A 16,524-nucleotide genomic window follows, 5' to 3' on the forward strand; every position below is an offset into this window, starting at 1 on the left:
TTAAGTGTGATTCAGGCTCAGCATGCTTTGCATGCAAATCTCGTTTCAGATATTTCTACCAAAAGACTTGGAACGAGAATGATTTTAGCATATTCTTGAGAGATCAAATAATGTCCTTTGGCGGCAGATCGAATGCAGTGACGCAATGCGCTACAGATAGACGCTACCACCTGCTCCTTGCGAAACTACCGTTTCCGCATCCTCCGTATCGCTGGTGCGAGGAGTCATACACCTTTGGCGCAAAGTCTCTAGAACTATTAAAACAGGGGGCCGTCTTATTTGGAGGATTTGCAGGAGCCCTCATTGGTGCATTTCGAATTCAATTTAGCGATAGAAGATTGACTGAGGGTTTCTCCCCCCTTCTTCTTTTAAAAAGGGCTCCTTTTTTCCATCGCTCGTTTCTTTTGAATAACGTGGCACAGCATTTATCCCTGTCCTTCACATATCCTCGGCTCTGCAGTCTGCTGCTGCCTTTGACGTTGCTTATGTGTCCTTAGGAATCAAAAGAAGGTGGGGGGGTGGGGGTGAGGGGGATAGCAAATAAAATGAGCTATTGTTTTCCTTCGATTCCGGGCAACAGTTCAGATATGGCAAGGGCACCGAGCCAAGCGCTCCGCAACAGACGCAAGACAAAAACCCACAGCAAAACACACATTTGTAGGCGTCGTACAGCAGGTTGTGGCTATACGAGACTCCTCTTTTTGCAGGGTTCAGGGGTGTTTTTCAGGGTTTAGAAGGAAGGTGGGGGAACGGAGGTGGTGCTGCGGACCTCAGCGAGGACGACCAATCTCCTCATTCAAGCCTGCCTCCACACAGCTCATATTGTCAGTTTGCCAGTTTAAAGGAACCTTGAGCAGCATCAAAGATCTTTTCAAAGCCTTAATCCTAATAGGTCGTGGTTTGTTCTGTCACATCAAAGACACGAGCGAGGGAGGTACAGAGGGGAAGAATGCGTCGGGTGGGGGAGCTGGCAAATGATTCTTATGGGGGAGATTGGCAGAGGATTTGCGGCACGGCGTGCACTAAAATCGGAAATATCGGCCATGGAAAGCCTGCTGTAATAGATATGAAATGGGCCTTCTCAACACCATGAAAGGCTGACATTTGCTGAAAGATTGTCACGAGAAGCCCTTTTATTCCCTGCCATCTATCAAGCGTTTGTACTGCCACCTTGTCCGTACTGGAAATTCGCAAGTGTCACTCTCGGCGGCATGTACCGGATTGGTCATTTCCAATTCCCCCCCTCCACACACACACACACACCGTTGACTGCCGAATCTTCAGCTCGAGAACTCTTCGGTCGAAACCCGAGCAAATAAATATGTTATCTTGTACGCGAGTGCACGTGCGCATTTCTCACCTTTTGACACTTTAATCTGTAGTTCAGTGTCTCATGCATTCACACTGATACAATCGTCTTACATAAAGCCTCTTCCTGTGAACCAACATGACATAAGTGCTTCGTTAATTAGCCGTCTGTGGGAAAGCAGGGTATCGATTTCCTGTCGGCACATAAGAAAAGAGGCCCTTTGTTTTCACGGCCGTCCGCGCGATAGCGGTGATAAACCGTGCCTTTCACCGACAACAAGATACTAATAAAACAAACCTAAAAACGGAGGTATATCACCAGACTCGGTCGGAGACGTGGAGGAAAGGAACGATAATGATGATGCTGAGATCTCTAGCATTTTGAGTCAACATAAAGAAATAATTCACTGAAGTGATTGGGTTTTCTTTTTTTTTTTTCCTTTTTTCTTAACTGAGAGAAGCTAAACTCTGGAGTTTCAGAGGACTGGCTGGTTGTGTGTGTTTTTGTGATGATGGTCCATCTGAAATCCCACTGGTGCTTGTTATTTCACACCCCTGTGGCTGCAAGTTTGACAACAATCCCTTAAAAACTAGCAATAAAACTTACCGGGGTAACAAGGTTAATCTGAGTCTGAAAAGACTGTTGTTCTTAGCCATCCAAATAGGTCCCTAAAGAGCCACTTAAATCTTTAGCTTTTTGTTGACTTGGACCAAGAAAATATGGGAAGCCAAATTGGATAATGGTGTTGCACAATGATACACAAATAATCTGATGAAAATAATAAATGCCATAAATTAGTGACCATTTTTGCATCCACATCATCTCCCAATTAAGCTCTAGATTCCTTGAGGCTTTATTCTGCACACCCAATAATCTTGTGATATTCCGAATGAACAAAGAAAAGCATGTTTTCCTCGACTATTTTCATGCTTTTGGTGTTTAATTTAAATAATTCTCCACAGTGCTGTGATTAACTCAATAATTGTCATTCATGTCATTGACAATGAGTAAAATGTAGGTCATGGGACTATAGCGGCACTGCACCGAATTGTGTTCATTTCTTAAAAAAAAGAAGAAAATCTCACTTAACAATGCTCAGTTGGACGCTTTCATTTGGACGTGCATGTTTTAAATGAATATCGCGTTGCAGTGGATATTCCCAAACCCCAAATTAATCCAATTAATACAAGCACATTCCAGCCGTCTTGTACAATAGGTGTTCTAGAAGTCAGAGTATTGGATAGATCTGATTAACGTGATTATAATCCATATATAATATTAGTCACAGTTATACATGAAATTCTTCCATGTAACGTACGCTGTAAAAGAGATTTCCCTCTGAAGTTGCTCGTAAATTTCACAAACAGTTACAAAGAAATGAAATTAGTGAAAGAAGTATTTTCCTGTAAAACATACTCCTCTAATCTTAAACTTAATTTACGGTGAATGCAAGTAAGAGAGGAAACAACATTCGTTAATGGCTTGTAAACACTGATGGTGACGTTGAAGATCGCATGCATGCATGGGTCAGATGGACACAGCAGGCATTGGTATTCAAACTGCCAGTGCACCAATCAGGGGTGGAGGAACAGTGTGGAGGATCGGGGGGTGAAGAGGTAGCGGGAAGTGATTGTGTTACAAATTCAAGATGGAACCAGAGCGGTGATGATGAACCCGGGTGGAATCACTCGGAGGCCTTCATGGATAGATTTCTTGTAGCAAATCAGAACTGCTGATTTCTGTTTGTGTGTCTAAGTTTATTAACAAAATGCATGTGCACACGTTTGTGTGTCTGACTGAATCAATCCCAACACATGTGGAGAAGATGAAAACTTGACTGATAACTGCCTCATGTCGAAGGACATTGAATTTCAAGCAGTCTCGTTGAAAACTACAATCTGTTTGTCAGATGAACACTGCTATTTGAAATGCGAGGCTGCTAGTCTGTTATTTTCTGCGATGAATAAATGAAGAGAGAAATTACTTCCCAGTTTAACTGATGTACGGTTCAAACCTTTAAAAGCTAAGCTATGGTCACGGGGCAGGTAATGTTACGTTTAACCAAACTCAATTATGACAGAGATGTTTTGGATTACACATCTACTATCTTGTTCCCTAAGTGTCTGATGACAAATATAATTGGAATCAGATTATAGAGTAAGAAAACTGAAAATCTATTTGCGGTGTAATTTTTATTACACATTCAACACAGAGACCCCTGCCATGCATATGACCAAATACACCTTCTCTCCATTATACGAATTCCCCTCTCTAATGCTTATTAATTTCACAGTAGATTATCTGCTCAGATACAAATGTGTTTTGGGACAGAGCTTTTTAATTAATTGTGTGCTTGGCTTTATAAGTAGACCCATAGTATTAGGTTGAACTGAAGTCTTAATGAATTAATTTCAATTGCAGTAGGCTATGTCTTTTTTAATGTAGCCTTGTGCCAAATAATAACCAGAAGTGCAGCCTTTCAAATTTTACAATACAATAGCAAATAAATAAACGTCAAATGTAGGTATTGTTATATTGGGATATAGCTTTGATTAAAGATGCTCAACGTGTTAGGATGATATGATCAGCAAACTGAAACAGAACTTAAATGTCGTCGTATTGCAGCTGTTTTGTTTCATAAATGAAAAGTATTGAAAACGCCCTCTGGAGGAAAAACGGATGTGTGAAAAAATATGAAGGACTAATAGTAGCACGAGCGTGAAAAGTTATACATTTAGTATTTTTTTAGGTATTATTGAACATTATTTAGGCCTATTATTGTTATTATTATTATTTAACCTATTTATTTTATTTTTACTCTGCTTTGACTGGTTTAGCTACACTGCGTTGGTAACGGACCCAACTCATTCGAGATAAAGCTTGTGAATGAATAAATAGGAATGCTTGTAGCCTAGCCTAGCCTAGCCTAATTCTCTGAGTTGAAAGCTCAGGCCGAGTAAATGTGTTAAGGCCTAGTAAATGTGTAAGACTAAAGCCAGTCAGCATCAACGCACGCATTTACTTTAAGTCCAGGAATATTTCTTTGTCTGAAGAAGCATTTACAAGCAGGTAGTCCTACATTTAGGAATAATAGCCCACAGCCCCGCGCTGTCCTTTAATCTTAATCGGATACGTTTACTTTTAACGACACTTTGATTCACTTCAAGGAGAAAACATAACCACACAAAGACAAAAGTCAAGTATTTGCAAGCTCTTCATGTGAATTTAGTAGAGACAAGTGCTTTCAAGCCTTCCATTAAAGTGTTTTGTAAAGCTGAGGCAGTGTTTTTTTCGTGGAGTCATCTCGCCACCCTGTGGCCTCGTGTTTCCCAGATATCCTGCAAGTAATGTTGTGACTCACGTATTAGGCTATAGCAAATTTACAGTTGCTCATTTTGTAAAGCATTAGTAATCTGCTGCTCATTCTAACTTCTTCTTTAGCTTGCTTATTACAGTAATCTAGTTGCCTCTTTGACAAAGTGATTTTGCTCCTTTTTTGTAGTCGCCTTGTAAAAGCGACGCGTTTGCTAAATGCATAAGTGCATTTAACAAAACTTAACATCATTTGGTTAATTAGTAAAATTGCCTAGAGGTTAGACAGACAGACAGTTGTGATTGAACATTATGAGCACTAAACAAATAGAACAGCTTTTCCAAAACAATTTTGAATGTTTACTTTAAAGTTTTATTCTAACATTGAAGATGCGTTATTTCCATAGGTTATTTCACTTGTCTCAATGACGCCATCTGCCGTCAGTCACGTGACAGAACTAGCCTCAAATTTAATTAATTGTTTGCTTATATTGTAATAAATTGCAATGTGGACTCATGTTTTTTATGTAAAGCTGCTTTGAAACGATGTGTATCCTGAAAAGCGCTATACAAATAAATGTGAACTGAATTGAATTTAGAATTTTTCTGAAAAATGGTGTTGTTGGACACTAAATCTGCATGCACATTCTCTGAATTAAAATGTATAGGTCACATCAGTGACATTTAAAGGGATAGTTCACCCAAAAATAAAAATTCTGTCATTATTTACTTACTAATTCTAATCCTGTATGTATTTTATTATTATTTCATATGGAAGTCAATGTGGAACATTCAAACGTTCTTCAAAATTTCTTATTTTGCCTCTGTTGTAATTGTGAAAATGGTAAATATAATTCCTCTTTATGCACACAAAAACAAATGATATACACTTTTACAACATACCTTCTCATTTACAATTTTATTTAATAGCATATTAATATTCAGGTAAGTGATAAGATTGCAAATCAGAGGACAAATTACCATTTATCCAATTTTTTTTTTCTTAAATTGTTCCCAAAAATGAAAAATCTGTCAGGAATTACTCACCCTCATGTCGTCAAGACTTTCGTTCATCTTGAAATCTAAGAGCGTTCATTGACAGCCTCTGCAACTGTGATGCTTCAAAAAGTTCATAAAGAGATCCTAAAACGAATTCATGTTAATTGAGCGGTTTATCCACATTTTCTGAACAGACTCGATCGCTTTATATGATGAACAGATTTACAACACACACATCTGTTGAGGAGGTCACTTTCTCGCATGTGTGTTTGCCTGATTCTGTTCATGTTTGCTGATCAATGTAAATAAAAGCTTAAATTAAATCTGTTCATCATATAAAACGATTGATTCTGTTCAGAACATTTTGACTAAACAGCTCAATATTAGTTTTATGATCTCTGTATGAACTTTTTGAAGCATGACAGTGGTAGTTGCATAGCTGTCAATGGAGAGACCGAAAGCTCTCAGATTTCACTTGTGTTCTGAAGACGGCATTTAAGATGGCATTTTAGCTGTTCAATTACCAGTTTTGCAGGCACCTTCTTGAATTGCAATTTGCAAATACATTTGCTCTCTGCAACTACAGTAATTGATTGAACTAATATGACACATGCAGGTGCCAGCCACAGCCAGCAACAAGCACAATCACCGAAGCTAAGGTTGAGTCTGGGCAGTCATACCTGTGAAAAACCAGGTTTCATGTGATCGAAGCCAGCAGGGGGCGCTCACCTGTGCTCTGAAGAGACACTTTACTGAAACAAACATCATCCTCTGCATGAGACGTTAAAACAAGCAAAAATCCCACTGCACTCCTTGTAAAGAGGAAACTAAGAAATGGCTATAGATCCTTAAAGGGATAGTTCACTTTGAAATTAATTTTTGGTATGTTTTAGCTTACCTCAAGGGCATCCAAGATGTAGGTGTCTTGTTTCCACAGTAGTTTCAATTTTGATATTTTTAGGTCAAACCTTTCTTGTCTGTCAGTCATGTAATGCAGGTCTATGGTCACCACCTCAAAGAGCATGCACAGAGAAGTCCAAATTAAACATGATTTAATGACACGTATATATGTAAGTACACATTGATGGCCTAAGACACAAAACGAGCGGTTTGTGTGAGAAAACGAACAGTATTTATATTGCTTTTACCTCTTGTAACCACAGCCACATCTAAGTGATCTGAGGGCGCGGGTGCTTTGTGGCTGTATTGAAAGTATTATGCAAAGACAATTTTTCCTTATCCAGAACCTTTTTGGCATAAAGGCTTCTTTAAAATCGAGTCAAATATTTGTGCATTATATAATTGACTAGTGTTCTAGGCAGGATATGTGCAAATTAATAGAATTCTGTAATTAACACATTATTTTACACACTCTTTGAATATAAGAAAACCCTTTAAAGGTTTCATTGTATGGATTTAGTGTTAATTGATTTTGTTTTATTTTATTTATTTATCTTATCACTAATAATGTTTGTGAATTACATGTAAAAAGTATTGTTTATATAGTGCAGTTCATTGAAAAAGAAAAAGGGGAAAAAATGTGGTATTCCATAATTTTGTTTGTTTTTTAACATAAATAATGTTTGCTATACAAGCTTTAATAAATATTTTTACTTAAAATGGTCTAATATTAAAAAAATGAATGCTATTAAGTCTATGTTACATCTACATCTAAATTGATCAGAAGTAATACTGTATTTTTGTGATTGGTGGTGCACATGCGCAGTAATAGCAGCAGGTGGATGCAATATCAAGATCAATCGCCAGGTGGCGCACGAGCATAATGCAATTTCAGGTACACCTGCTACATCTGAACCTGCGGCTACGTCATGACCTACGGGATGTAGTCATATCCTTTATCATGGAAGAAATTGAAATGTTTACATAAGAATAATGGCACATAATACTAAGACACATACATTTTATGAAAAGAGGTAAATATGGCAGATGTAAAAAAAAAATGCTAGGTAAAGAGTAGTAGTAGAAATAATAATAATAATTATTATTATAGGCTATTTATAATAATAACAATAATAACAACCGCAGGAGGTAGTGTTTCTGTCAGTACTTCCGTATTTACACACCCACAAAGGCGATACGTGTTGCCATATTTTCAAAAACATTTTGTAAATAATGTACAGTATATTCTTGTCAGTACACCTCGGGCTGTATATTTTAATGCTTTAAATAGCGCTCCACTGAATAAAATATGTCATATTTTTCGTAGACTAAACCTTTGTTTTGTCAAGAAATGGGCATCCACGCCTGCAGAAATAATGAGAATATTGAGGTAAATGTGTTTGTTTATGGCTCTCCGTAATCGAGGGGAGTTTTTTCAGCGGATCTGGCGCCCTGCCGTCGGTCGTTCGGTCAGTCAGTCAGGCAGCTGCTGTTCTTCACACACACACACACAGGTCTGAATGGTGAAAGGAAGATAAAACCGGCTACAAAATCGCCTTTTACAGCGGAATGTTCACTCGAAGGGTTTATGGAGACGTCAAGAAATCTACACAGAAAGTTCTGGACCCAAAGAAGGATGTTTTCACGCGTTTGAAGCATCTACGCGCGCTGTTAGGTGAGTGAGACTCTGACAGGACTGAAACATTCAGAGGCATATTCCCTATACCGCGGATTTACCCTCAGCATATCTGCGGGTTTCAAGGTTTAAATGCCACAGAGATGTTAAAATAGGGATTTGAGTGTGAAACAGGGGCATTAATGTGCGTGTTACTCCATTTGTGATCGATAATGTATGGATTGAATGATTAGCGTTAGCTAGCTTATCTTGCTACATCAACAACAGACCTGACAGACTGTTTTGTAAATATAACACATAATAAACAACAGCCATGACACACATAGATGTGTGAATATGTACAGAAAATATAAATAACACACGACACACACCCACACACACATATTTGAACAACAAACATAATACAAGGATGTCTTACTCTTTATATATATATATATATATATATATATATATATATATATATATATATATATATATATATATATATATAAACTACAAATATAATAAAATGACATGTGTCTGAATATATACAAAATATGTAAAAAACTGACCTGACAGAATGTCATGTTCGAATTTTGTAAGCATTTTGTTTGTGCTTGCAATCAATTCTTTTATACATTATTTTTTTGATAACGCTATGAAAGATGCTAAATTGAACATACTTGCTGGCCAGGCTTGACACACGTCAAAAACAGGAGAGCACAAACAGAAATATTAGCAACTGATCATGTTGTAGGTAATTTATGCTTTTCCCTGTGAGGTTCGTGTTTGTCTATTTATTTATTTTTTGTTGCATGGTAAAGTAGAACTTGTAGGTGTTGTTTGCCTTTTCATTCCCAAATAATCAAACTTGTAGAGTAATAGGCCTATCCCATCTAGACATCACTTGGCCACCATTGTGTACTGTTTATTATGTAGAAAATCTGTACAAAATGCTGATATAGAGCCATATCGCACAGCGACAAGTGTAAATAAAATAAAATACAAGTATGTAAATAAGTAAGAAACAACCACAGAGTGTCTTTAAACCCCCCTTAAAACTACTTCCTTCTGCCATGGATTCAAATCTCAAGTTGATAGTTTATCAGTTATAAAATGGTTTATTATAGGCTATTTATCATATAGGCCAACTGGTAAAACCAAAAAAAACTTCCAACAAAAATGAAAACCACAATTGCAAATATAGACGAGATCCATTTTTGGATTTATTACAGTTCATCACTGAGAAGGTTTGATCGCAGGAAAGAGCACAAGCTCTTCTAGACACTTTAATTTAAAACAGAAAATCTGAAATGGAGATTGCTGAACTGCAGCTTACTTTTTTGTCTGTTTTCAGATAATTTGCGCTTCTTCGGAGTGTAGAGAGAGCACGTTCGTATTATTGCCAGGATGCAAATATTAAGTAAAACACTGAAGAAAACGTGTTCTTTAAATCTTTGATTTGGGGATTTACATTCTTGAAATCTGGCAACCGTAATCATGAAAGCTGTGTTCAAAACGGTCTGTAATATTTTGTCCTCATTTATTCGACAAAAACAAAGTGATTTTGTTTTTTGAAGTAAGTTTTAGTCTCATCTTTTTTTCATCAATGATATTGTATCTTAATATAGTCACAATTATTGTTTTATGAAGTTGGAGTCATATCATCTTACATCTTAGGCATGGAAAAAAAGGTTGTCAATGAACATTTTATGTTATGGATTTCGTTAACATAATGAACACTAATAGCGAGCTAGCTTTGACAGCATGATATCCCTCCCTCCATTCAGTGCCTCTCCAAAGCCACGCCTCTGAAACACATGAACACGTACAGCAGGACGCAAACAAAAGTATCATGAGAGATGGTGTTAAACTATCTCATGTCTCAAAGCACATAACATTACAATAATAAATGAACATAATCAACTTAAAATAAAACACTAAAACTCCTGCAGGTGGATTTCAGAGTTGATAGTGTTGCCATTGAAACACAAATTCCAGTCACGAACCACTCCAAGTATAACGTAACGGTTTTCCATCCCTTCCAAATGACAGTAGTTCTGGCGTGAACGCGGCATTAGCTCGTTGTTTCGGGTCTGGAGGAACTGTTAAAGGTGCTGCGGTTTCTGTTGTGGTGCTTCGTGACTGACGTCTGTCTAAAGGCCCTTGCACACTAAGTCCGAAATTTTCGCACATTATGTCAATCACGCTTGCACACTGCCTCCGAAACTTTCTATCATAATAAAAAAAAATCGAATCAGGTTCGATTTTTGATGTTTTTCGGATCCGTAGTTAGCAGTTTGAATGGTGTTTAAATGGTGTTTTGACAATTCATAGCCACCGATTCACGAATGCGACAAATTTTGGACTCGGTGTGCAAGGGCCTTATCTCGGTTTTGCTTAATAAAAATGGCTTGATGCCTTTCAGTAAGTATACTGTATCTTTCAACATACCTTCATCTGTCCATTCTGTAACTGAGGAAGAGATTACTCGCGCGTAGGGATGGGACGGTATGAAAATTTCATATCACGATTATAGTGTCCAAAATAATCGTGATTATCAATATTATCACGGTTTTTGTTAAAAATTTATGAAAGTGCTCAAAAAGAACTGATGCTCACACTGAAAACATTTCATTTTATAATTGAAAATCAACAAACAACAAATAAAACACGTCTCTCTATGCAGTTTTTTAAGCAAGATTCTATTCTTTGGCATTTGCTTCTTTATAATGCCCGTCGTCAATAGCAACGCATTATTACACAGCGCACATCCATAACATTCACAACGGACGCGCGCTCTTGTTTCATTCAAATACAACTTGCCGTCCTGCGTCTCCGGTTTTTGATTGTATTGCAAAAATGAAATCAGAGTTGATTGCTTACAGAGTTTGATAATATTGGTGTGATATATCTTGTCTGGACGATTGTTTTACAAAATAAATTCATTAACAGGTAAGATTTAAAACAAGCTAATCTCATTATCAATTCAATATGTCCCCGTAATTATGTGGTAAAAATAAAATCGGTTTAATACGTGATGTATCTATACTTTACTATCCTTAAAATATCACTCTTAATAATAGTCTTGTTTGAAGTTGTTCGTTCGTCTTTGGCTCAAAGCCACTTGCTACGAACTTTTCTTCGCGGAAGCTTCACGTCTATTTCAAGTGAGTGACATAAAATGTTTCAACTCAAAACATTTCGTGCCCAATTGTTTCCCAGACGTAGTTTTGGTATTGAGGTCAAAGTTAACTTGCCTTCGGGTGATGATCACACAAGACGACTCGGCAGATTTAAAGTGTTTCTATTGTAGTGACTTTTTGTTCGGCAGACAAGGTGACCATCCTCGATCAAGTTTCCCTCAGGACTTTTATAAAACCCAAAATATGACCACACCTCAGATTTGGTCCTCTTAAAAGGCTGAAAAACCTCCTGAGCACGGTCACTGCCTTCCGCCTATCCTTCTGGAATAGTAATTTAAAAAAATATTGTGCTGCGCGCCTGCGTCAGACTGGCCGACAGGATTCAGTGAGTTATTAAAATCGCGATAATCAAACACGGTTTTAATGATAATTAAATTTTAAACGATAATACTAACCGTCAGTACATTTTATCACGGTTTATAGTGAAACCGGTTATCGTCCCATCCCTAGCCGCGTTGCGCTGCCGCTTGAAATGACGAGCCTTGTAAGCCTACAGCAATGTGTCACGACACATCAAAGAACGCCAAAATGCCATTTATTGTTTGAATTTTGTGATCAAATAGACAGAATTTGAAAGATTACACCTTGCTTATAATCTAAAGTAACAAAACACGAAGCTTGTTATTTGGTGTTAATGGTGGTTAGGCTACAAAACTGAATTCGTTGTGTACTGTACACAACCAGTACATTGAGCCGGGCTGGGGCGTGTTCGGTACGCAATGAGAGGATCGCGATTCGAATCGTGAGTTCTGTATCACGGTTTTTCGCTTTGGTTCGAATATCGTTACACCCCTAGTATTGTTTGTCTTCTATTTTGTTTTATTCTCTTATTCTATTTAATTTTTTCTTTACTCTGTTCAGCATTTTGTTTTTTTTGTTGTTTTTTTTACGGATTTTTTTTGGCGGGGCTAAAACAGGGCTCGACGACACACTGGAGCACCTGAGCTCGTGGACACGCCCCTACTTGATGACGCACTGAGGCTGATCTATCCCCTAACAAAAGAGCACATTCGCCGCTCAATCGCGAGTTACTGTCAGTACGATTAGTTACTACAGCCTACAGTTTTCTAGCTAGCTATGCCTTCAACACACACATGCATAGTCTACTACCTGGATGCGATAATGTACAAAACAGATCGGTGTTTTAATTTCCTAAAAACGATCACATCAAGAAGAGGTGGATTAATTTTGTGTAGAGCCAACCTTGATGAAGAGCTGAGGATCACCGCCAACACCTGCCTCTGTAGTGATCATTTTACACAGGATCGTTTTATAAACTTTCCTGAGAGACAACTGGGATTCACTGATAATCCGCTGTTACTGGTGAACGGGGCCGAAACGACTATCTCCCGCCTCAGCGTTCATCCTCCCGCCCCGAAAGCAGTTTCACCTAATATAACCGTTGACACTAGCTTTCCCGCGAGTGGGCGTGGTTTCCATGCAGCCAGCGGACACGCCCCCAGCGGTTGAGAACAGAGAAAACTGCTCATTTTTTCAAGATTTTGATCGCTTATTTTACGTACGTGCCAGCTTTTTTATCATTCAAATCTGGCTGGGTGGCTAATATCACATTTTTCTGTGGTGTGACAAACTCAGAACACATACTTAATTTTGACTTTACAGGGACTTTAAACTTGTAGCATTATGAGAGACGCATTACCTGCAGATATACCTTTGGTCAATCATATAGCCTATTCATAATCACAAAATCAGTTTGAACACCCTTTGAGCAAAGTAATATCTTTGTCTTTGTCCTTTTAACAGTTAAAGGGATTTTCCATGACAGCGCTAGTCAAAGCAATTGTAAATTGTGTCTTCATGGGCATTGTTTAAAGTTATTTTGATCAGTAATTGATGTAAAATGCTAAGAATCAAATTAATTGCGCACAGATATGACACTCTTTACCGCCTTTCATTGGATTGCGCTCTCTTTCATGTCCATAAGTCTAGTTTCATCTCACTGGGTTTTGAGAAACATGAAATCTCTGTACTTGCTCTATGTTTCACTCTATCATTTTCTTTTTTTTTTACACCGCAAGTTTATCAGTGCTTTTCCTGCTGACTCATTTCTGGTTCAGTGTAAAGGCAAGTAAGCAGAGGTCAGAGGTCAGAGGATGCTGTCTGTGTGTTTTTGTGGTCGGTATAGCTAGATATAAACGGTGTGTTTTGCCATCAGCTGTTATGAGGATCTCAACTATCACCCAGCTGCAGTGTGACATTGTCCAGTGTTTTCATAAAAGGAAGAATTTCCTCTCACAGGCTGCTTCCTGTGTGGACAGGAAGTGAGGATGAGTGAGGTGCTATAGAGAAGGGTCATTAGTGGCCTGGTTTTATTTATTTATTTATTCCCCACTAATTTTTAATTCTCTGTGCTGTTATTTATTTGTTTGGTTGCTTGTGTTATTCAATATGTTTTGATCACGTGTTCAGGCCATTTCAGGTTAATGAATCACAAACAGACAAATCTGCCCAAGCAAAACCCTGTCCAGTGTCCTTTTGCCCACTAAAGGAGCTGAGTGACGTTTTAATGTTGTTGGCCAAATCGTTGGTGCATATAAAATCAATAATGTTTTCAATAATAATGTAGCTTTGTGCAACATAAATTATAATTAATGATTAGTATTAGTTCAGTTAAAGGTAAAAGGTGTAATTTCTGCACCCATAGCAGCACCAAACAGAATTAAAAAAATAATGGTCAAGCATGTCAGTTTTATTTTATTGTTTTACGTATGGACTGCAGGTTGGGTACCGTTCACATTTTAACCGTTACCAGTACCGGTACGTGAAATTTGGACCTTTTTTTTTTGTGACTAGGCATGTTTGCCTCATTAACTCTAAAGAAACTGTGAGTCGTTTATAGAAGTGTTATTGACATTATGCCAGATCTTCATTGGTTGCTGTCTGCCATTGCCTCTGATGTTTGTATACTGTAATAGTTACATGTAAATAATAAGCTATAGCTACTTAATTAATTGAATTGATAAAACAACATTTTTTATAAAAAATAAAATAAATACAAACGATATGAAATGTTTTGTTTTCCAAAAATTCTTCTGGTAATCAAATGAAGACATAAAACATTAATTTAATTGATCTTTTAATCATATCATCATTTTTTTTTTGTCAAACAATATTGTGCATATGTCCTGCACAACTGAGCTTTATTGTTAAAATTAAAACCTTCTGATTATTATTACTAGTGTTTGTATTATTATTACATTGAGACGTATCTAAATTCTACTGTACAGCAGTAATACATTTGTCAAGTTAGGCGAAACCAAACTTGTATTTTGACAGGTTGCCGTTACTTTTTCTTTTTTCTTTGTGTAAGGCAGTAATTCTTTTTTTGATAGGGAAAGTGTAAAATTATATATTAAAGGAGAACTCCGGCGAACAATGAACCTTTGGTCTAATAAAACATCGGTACATAGTCAACCGTTCTCTGAGATTTGTTTTCATGATAATCGAATGTAAAGAGTTTTATCTCTAAAATCTGTTTAGCGTATAATGCTATTAATGGGGGCATTGAGTAAGTAAAAAGAAATCGCTAGTTTATACCACTAACAAGGCTCAAAATAGCCCCACACTAACGCAGTAACATAATGAGGCTCCATACATGCAAAACGAAGCATTGAGAACTTTGTAAGTGTACAGACCGTTTAATAAGAAGATACTTTATGAAGACAGTTCACTTCGTGTATACAGACAGGAGCCATCTTAAAAAATAGTCTCGATAAGTCGATCCCTGAACGCCGTTCATACAGTTCAGAAGTTCGCTGAACTTCATACAGTTCAGATCACTCAGCACGACATTCGTGGTTTGACTTAACGAGACTATTTTTTAAGATGGCTCCTGTCTGTTTGTACATGAAGTGAACTGTCTTCATAAAGTATCTTCTTATTAAACGGTCTGTACACTTACAACTTTCTGAATGCTTCGTTTTGCATGTATGGAGCCTCATTATGTTACTGCGTTAGTGTGGGGCTATTTTGAGCCTTTTTAGTGGTATAAACTAGCAATTTCTTTTTACTTAGTCAATGCCCCCATTACTAGCATTATACGCTAAACAGTTTTTAGAGATAAAACTCTTTACATTCGATTATCATGAAAACAAATCTCAGAGAACGGTTGACTATGTACCGATGTTTTATTAGACCAAAGGTTCATTGTTCGCCGGAGTTCTCCTTTAAAAATGCATTACACTGGTCCACCACTGGCTACTGTACTGCAAGTGTTTGGCATAAAGCTTTTAATACAAATGCAATGGGTTTAGATTAATTGGATATCGGTGCATCTCATATCATTTTTCTTTACCACACAGTTAAATAAAAAGTTAAATAGTTCCAATAGTTTTTAATTTTGTACCAAAAAACCCAAGTGTTGAGCAGTATTAATGCAGTGGCTGTGGGTTAGAGTCGGAGAGCTGCTGTGGTCATGCGTGGTTGAGCATGGTTGAGTTTTGTAATTACAGCAGCACCTGATCACACACAGCCTCCCGTCCCATGGCCACTATCAGTGTGACAGGACAACGGTCAACACCACAGTCCGGGTCACAGGGATGACCCCCTCCACTGGCTCGTCTCTAATAACCTCGAGAAAAATTTTGCTTCTAGTGCATGGGTGGATATTATCCATGCTTTACGCTGTTTTTCCAGAAATTATTATTATGTTTTTTTAAATTCATATATAACAACCCTAGAAGTAATATTCCATTTTTAGGTCTGCATTTTCTTTGTTAAATCACATAATAACAGGCAATGAAAGGCCCTCAAAATGGCGATGCACATTACTGATTAATCTTAAATGTGGCACTGAAGCCAAACACAGAGCTCTGTAGAGTTATGCTTGTGGTTTAAATGATTCATTTGTTCGAGCTTAATGCTGCATTATGGGCTGTTCTCACAGGAAGACGTGATTAGGGACGTGCGAGACTAGCCGCTAGTCGATTAAATGCTGCTGCTAGTTCACTTGGAAATGCTAGTCTTTAAATTTGTGCACTTTTAATGTTTTGCTTTATATTTCTTTACAAAGGTTGTTTAAATTACCAGCACGTCAGCGTTAATCTTGAAGTATATTATTTTAGTGTATATCTGCAGCAAAACTAAAGTTTTGGTTTTCACTGCCAGTGGGTTCAGAGAAACAGGGTCCACTCGCAAGATTATCATAGGTGAGGGAGTGTTTT

At 37.5% G+C, this 16,524-nt stretch overlaps 1 protein-coding gene across 5 annotated transcripts in view; it reads left to right on the forward strand.

Annotated features, from left to right (window-relative positions):
* The first annotated feature begins 7,970 nt into the window (after positions 1–7,970).
* Positions 7,971–16,524, forward strand: part of ralgapa2 (Ral GTPase activating protein catalytic subunit alpha 2) — a 244,784-nt gene continuing 236,230 nt past the window's right edge. For all 5 annotated transcript variants that reach the window (XM_039651126.2, XM_039651128.2, XM_039651129.2 and 2 more), the window contains exon 1: positions 7,971–8,195. In XM_039651126.2, coding sequence (XP_039507060.2) covers positions 8,090–8,195 — 106 coding nt within the window. In that variant the 5' untranslated portion in view covers positions 7,971–8,089. The remainder of the gene's footprint in view (positions 8,196–16,524) is intronic.

The sequence above is a fragment of the Pimephales promelas genome, chromosome 15 (assembly GCF_988280905.1).
Source record: "Pimephales promelas chromosome 15, fPimPro1.hap1.1, whole genome shotgun sequence".
Lineage (NCBI taxonomy): Eukaryota > Metazoa > Chordata > Actinopteri > Cypriniformes > Leuciscidae > Pimephales > Pimephales promelas.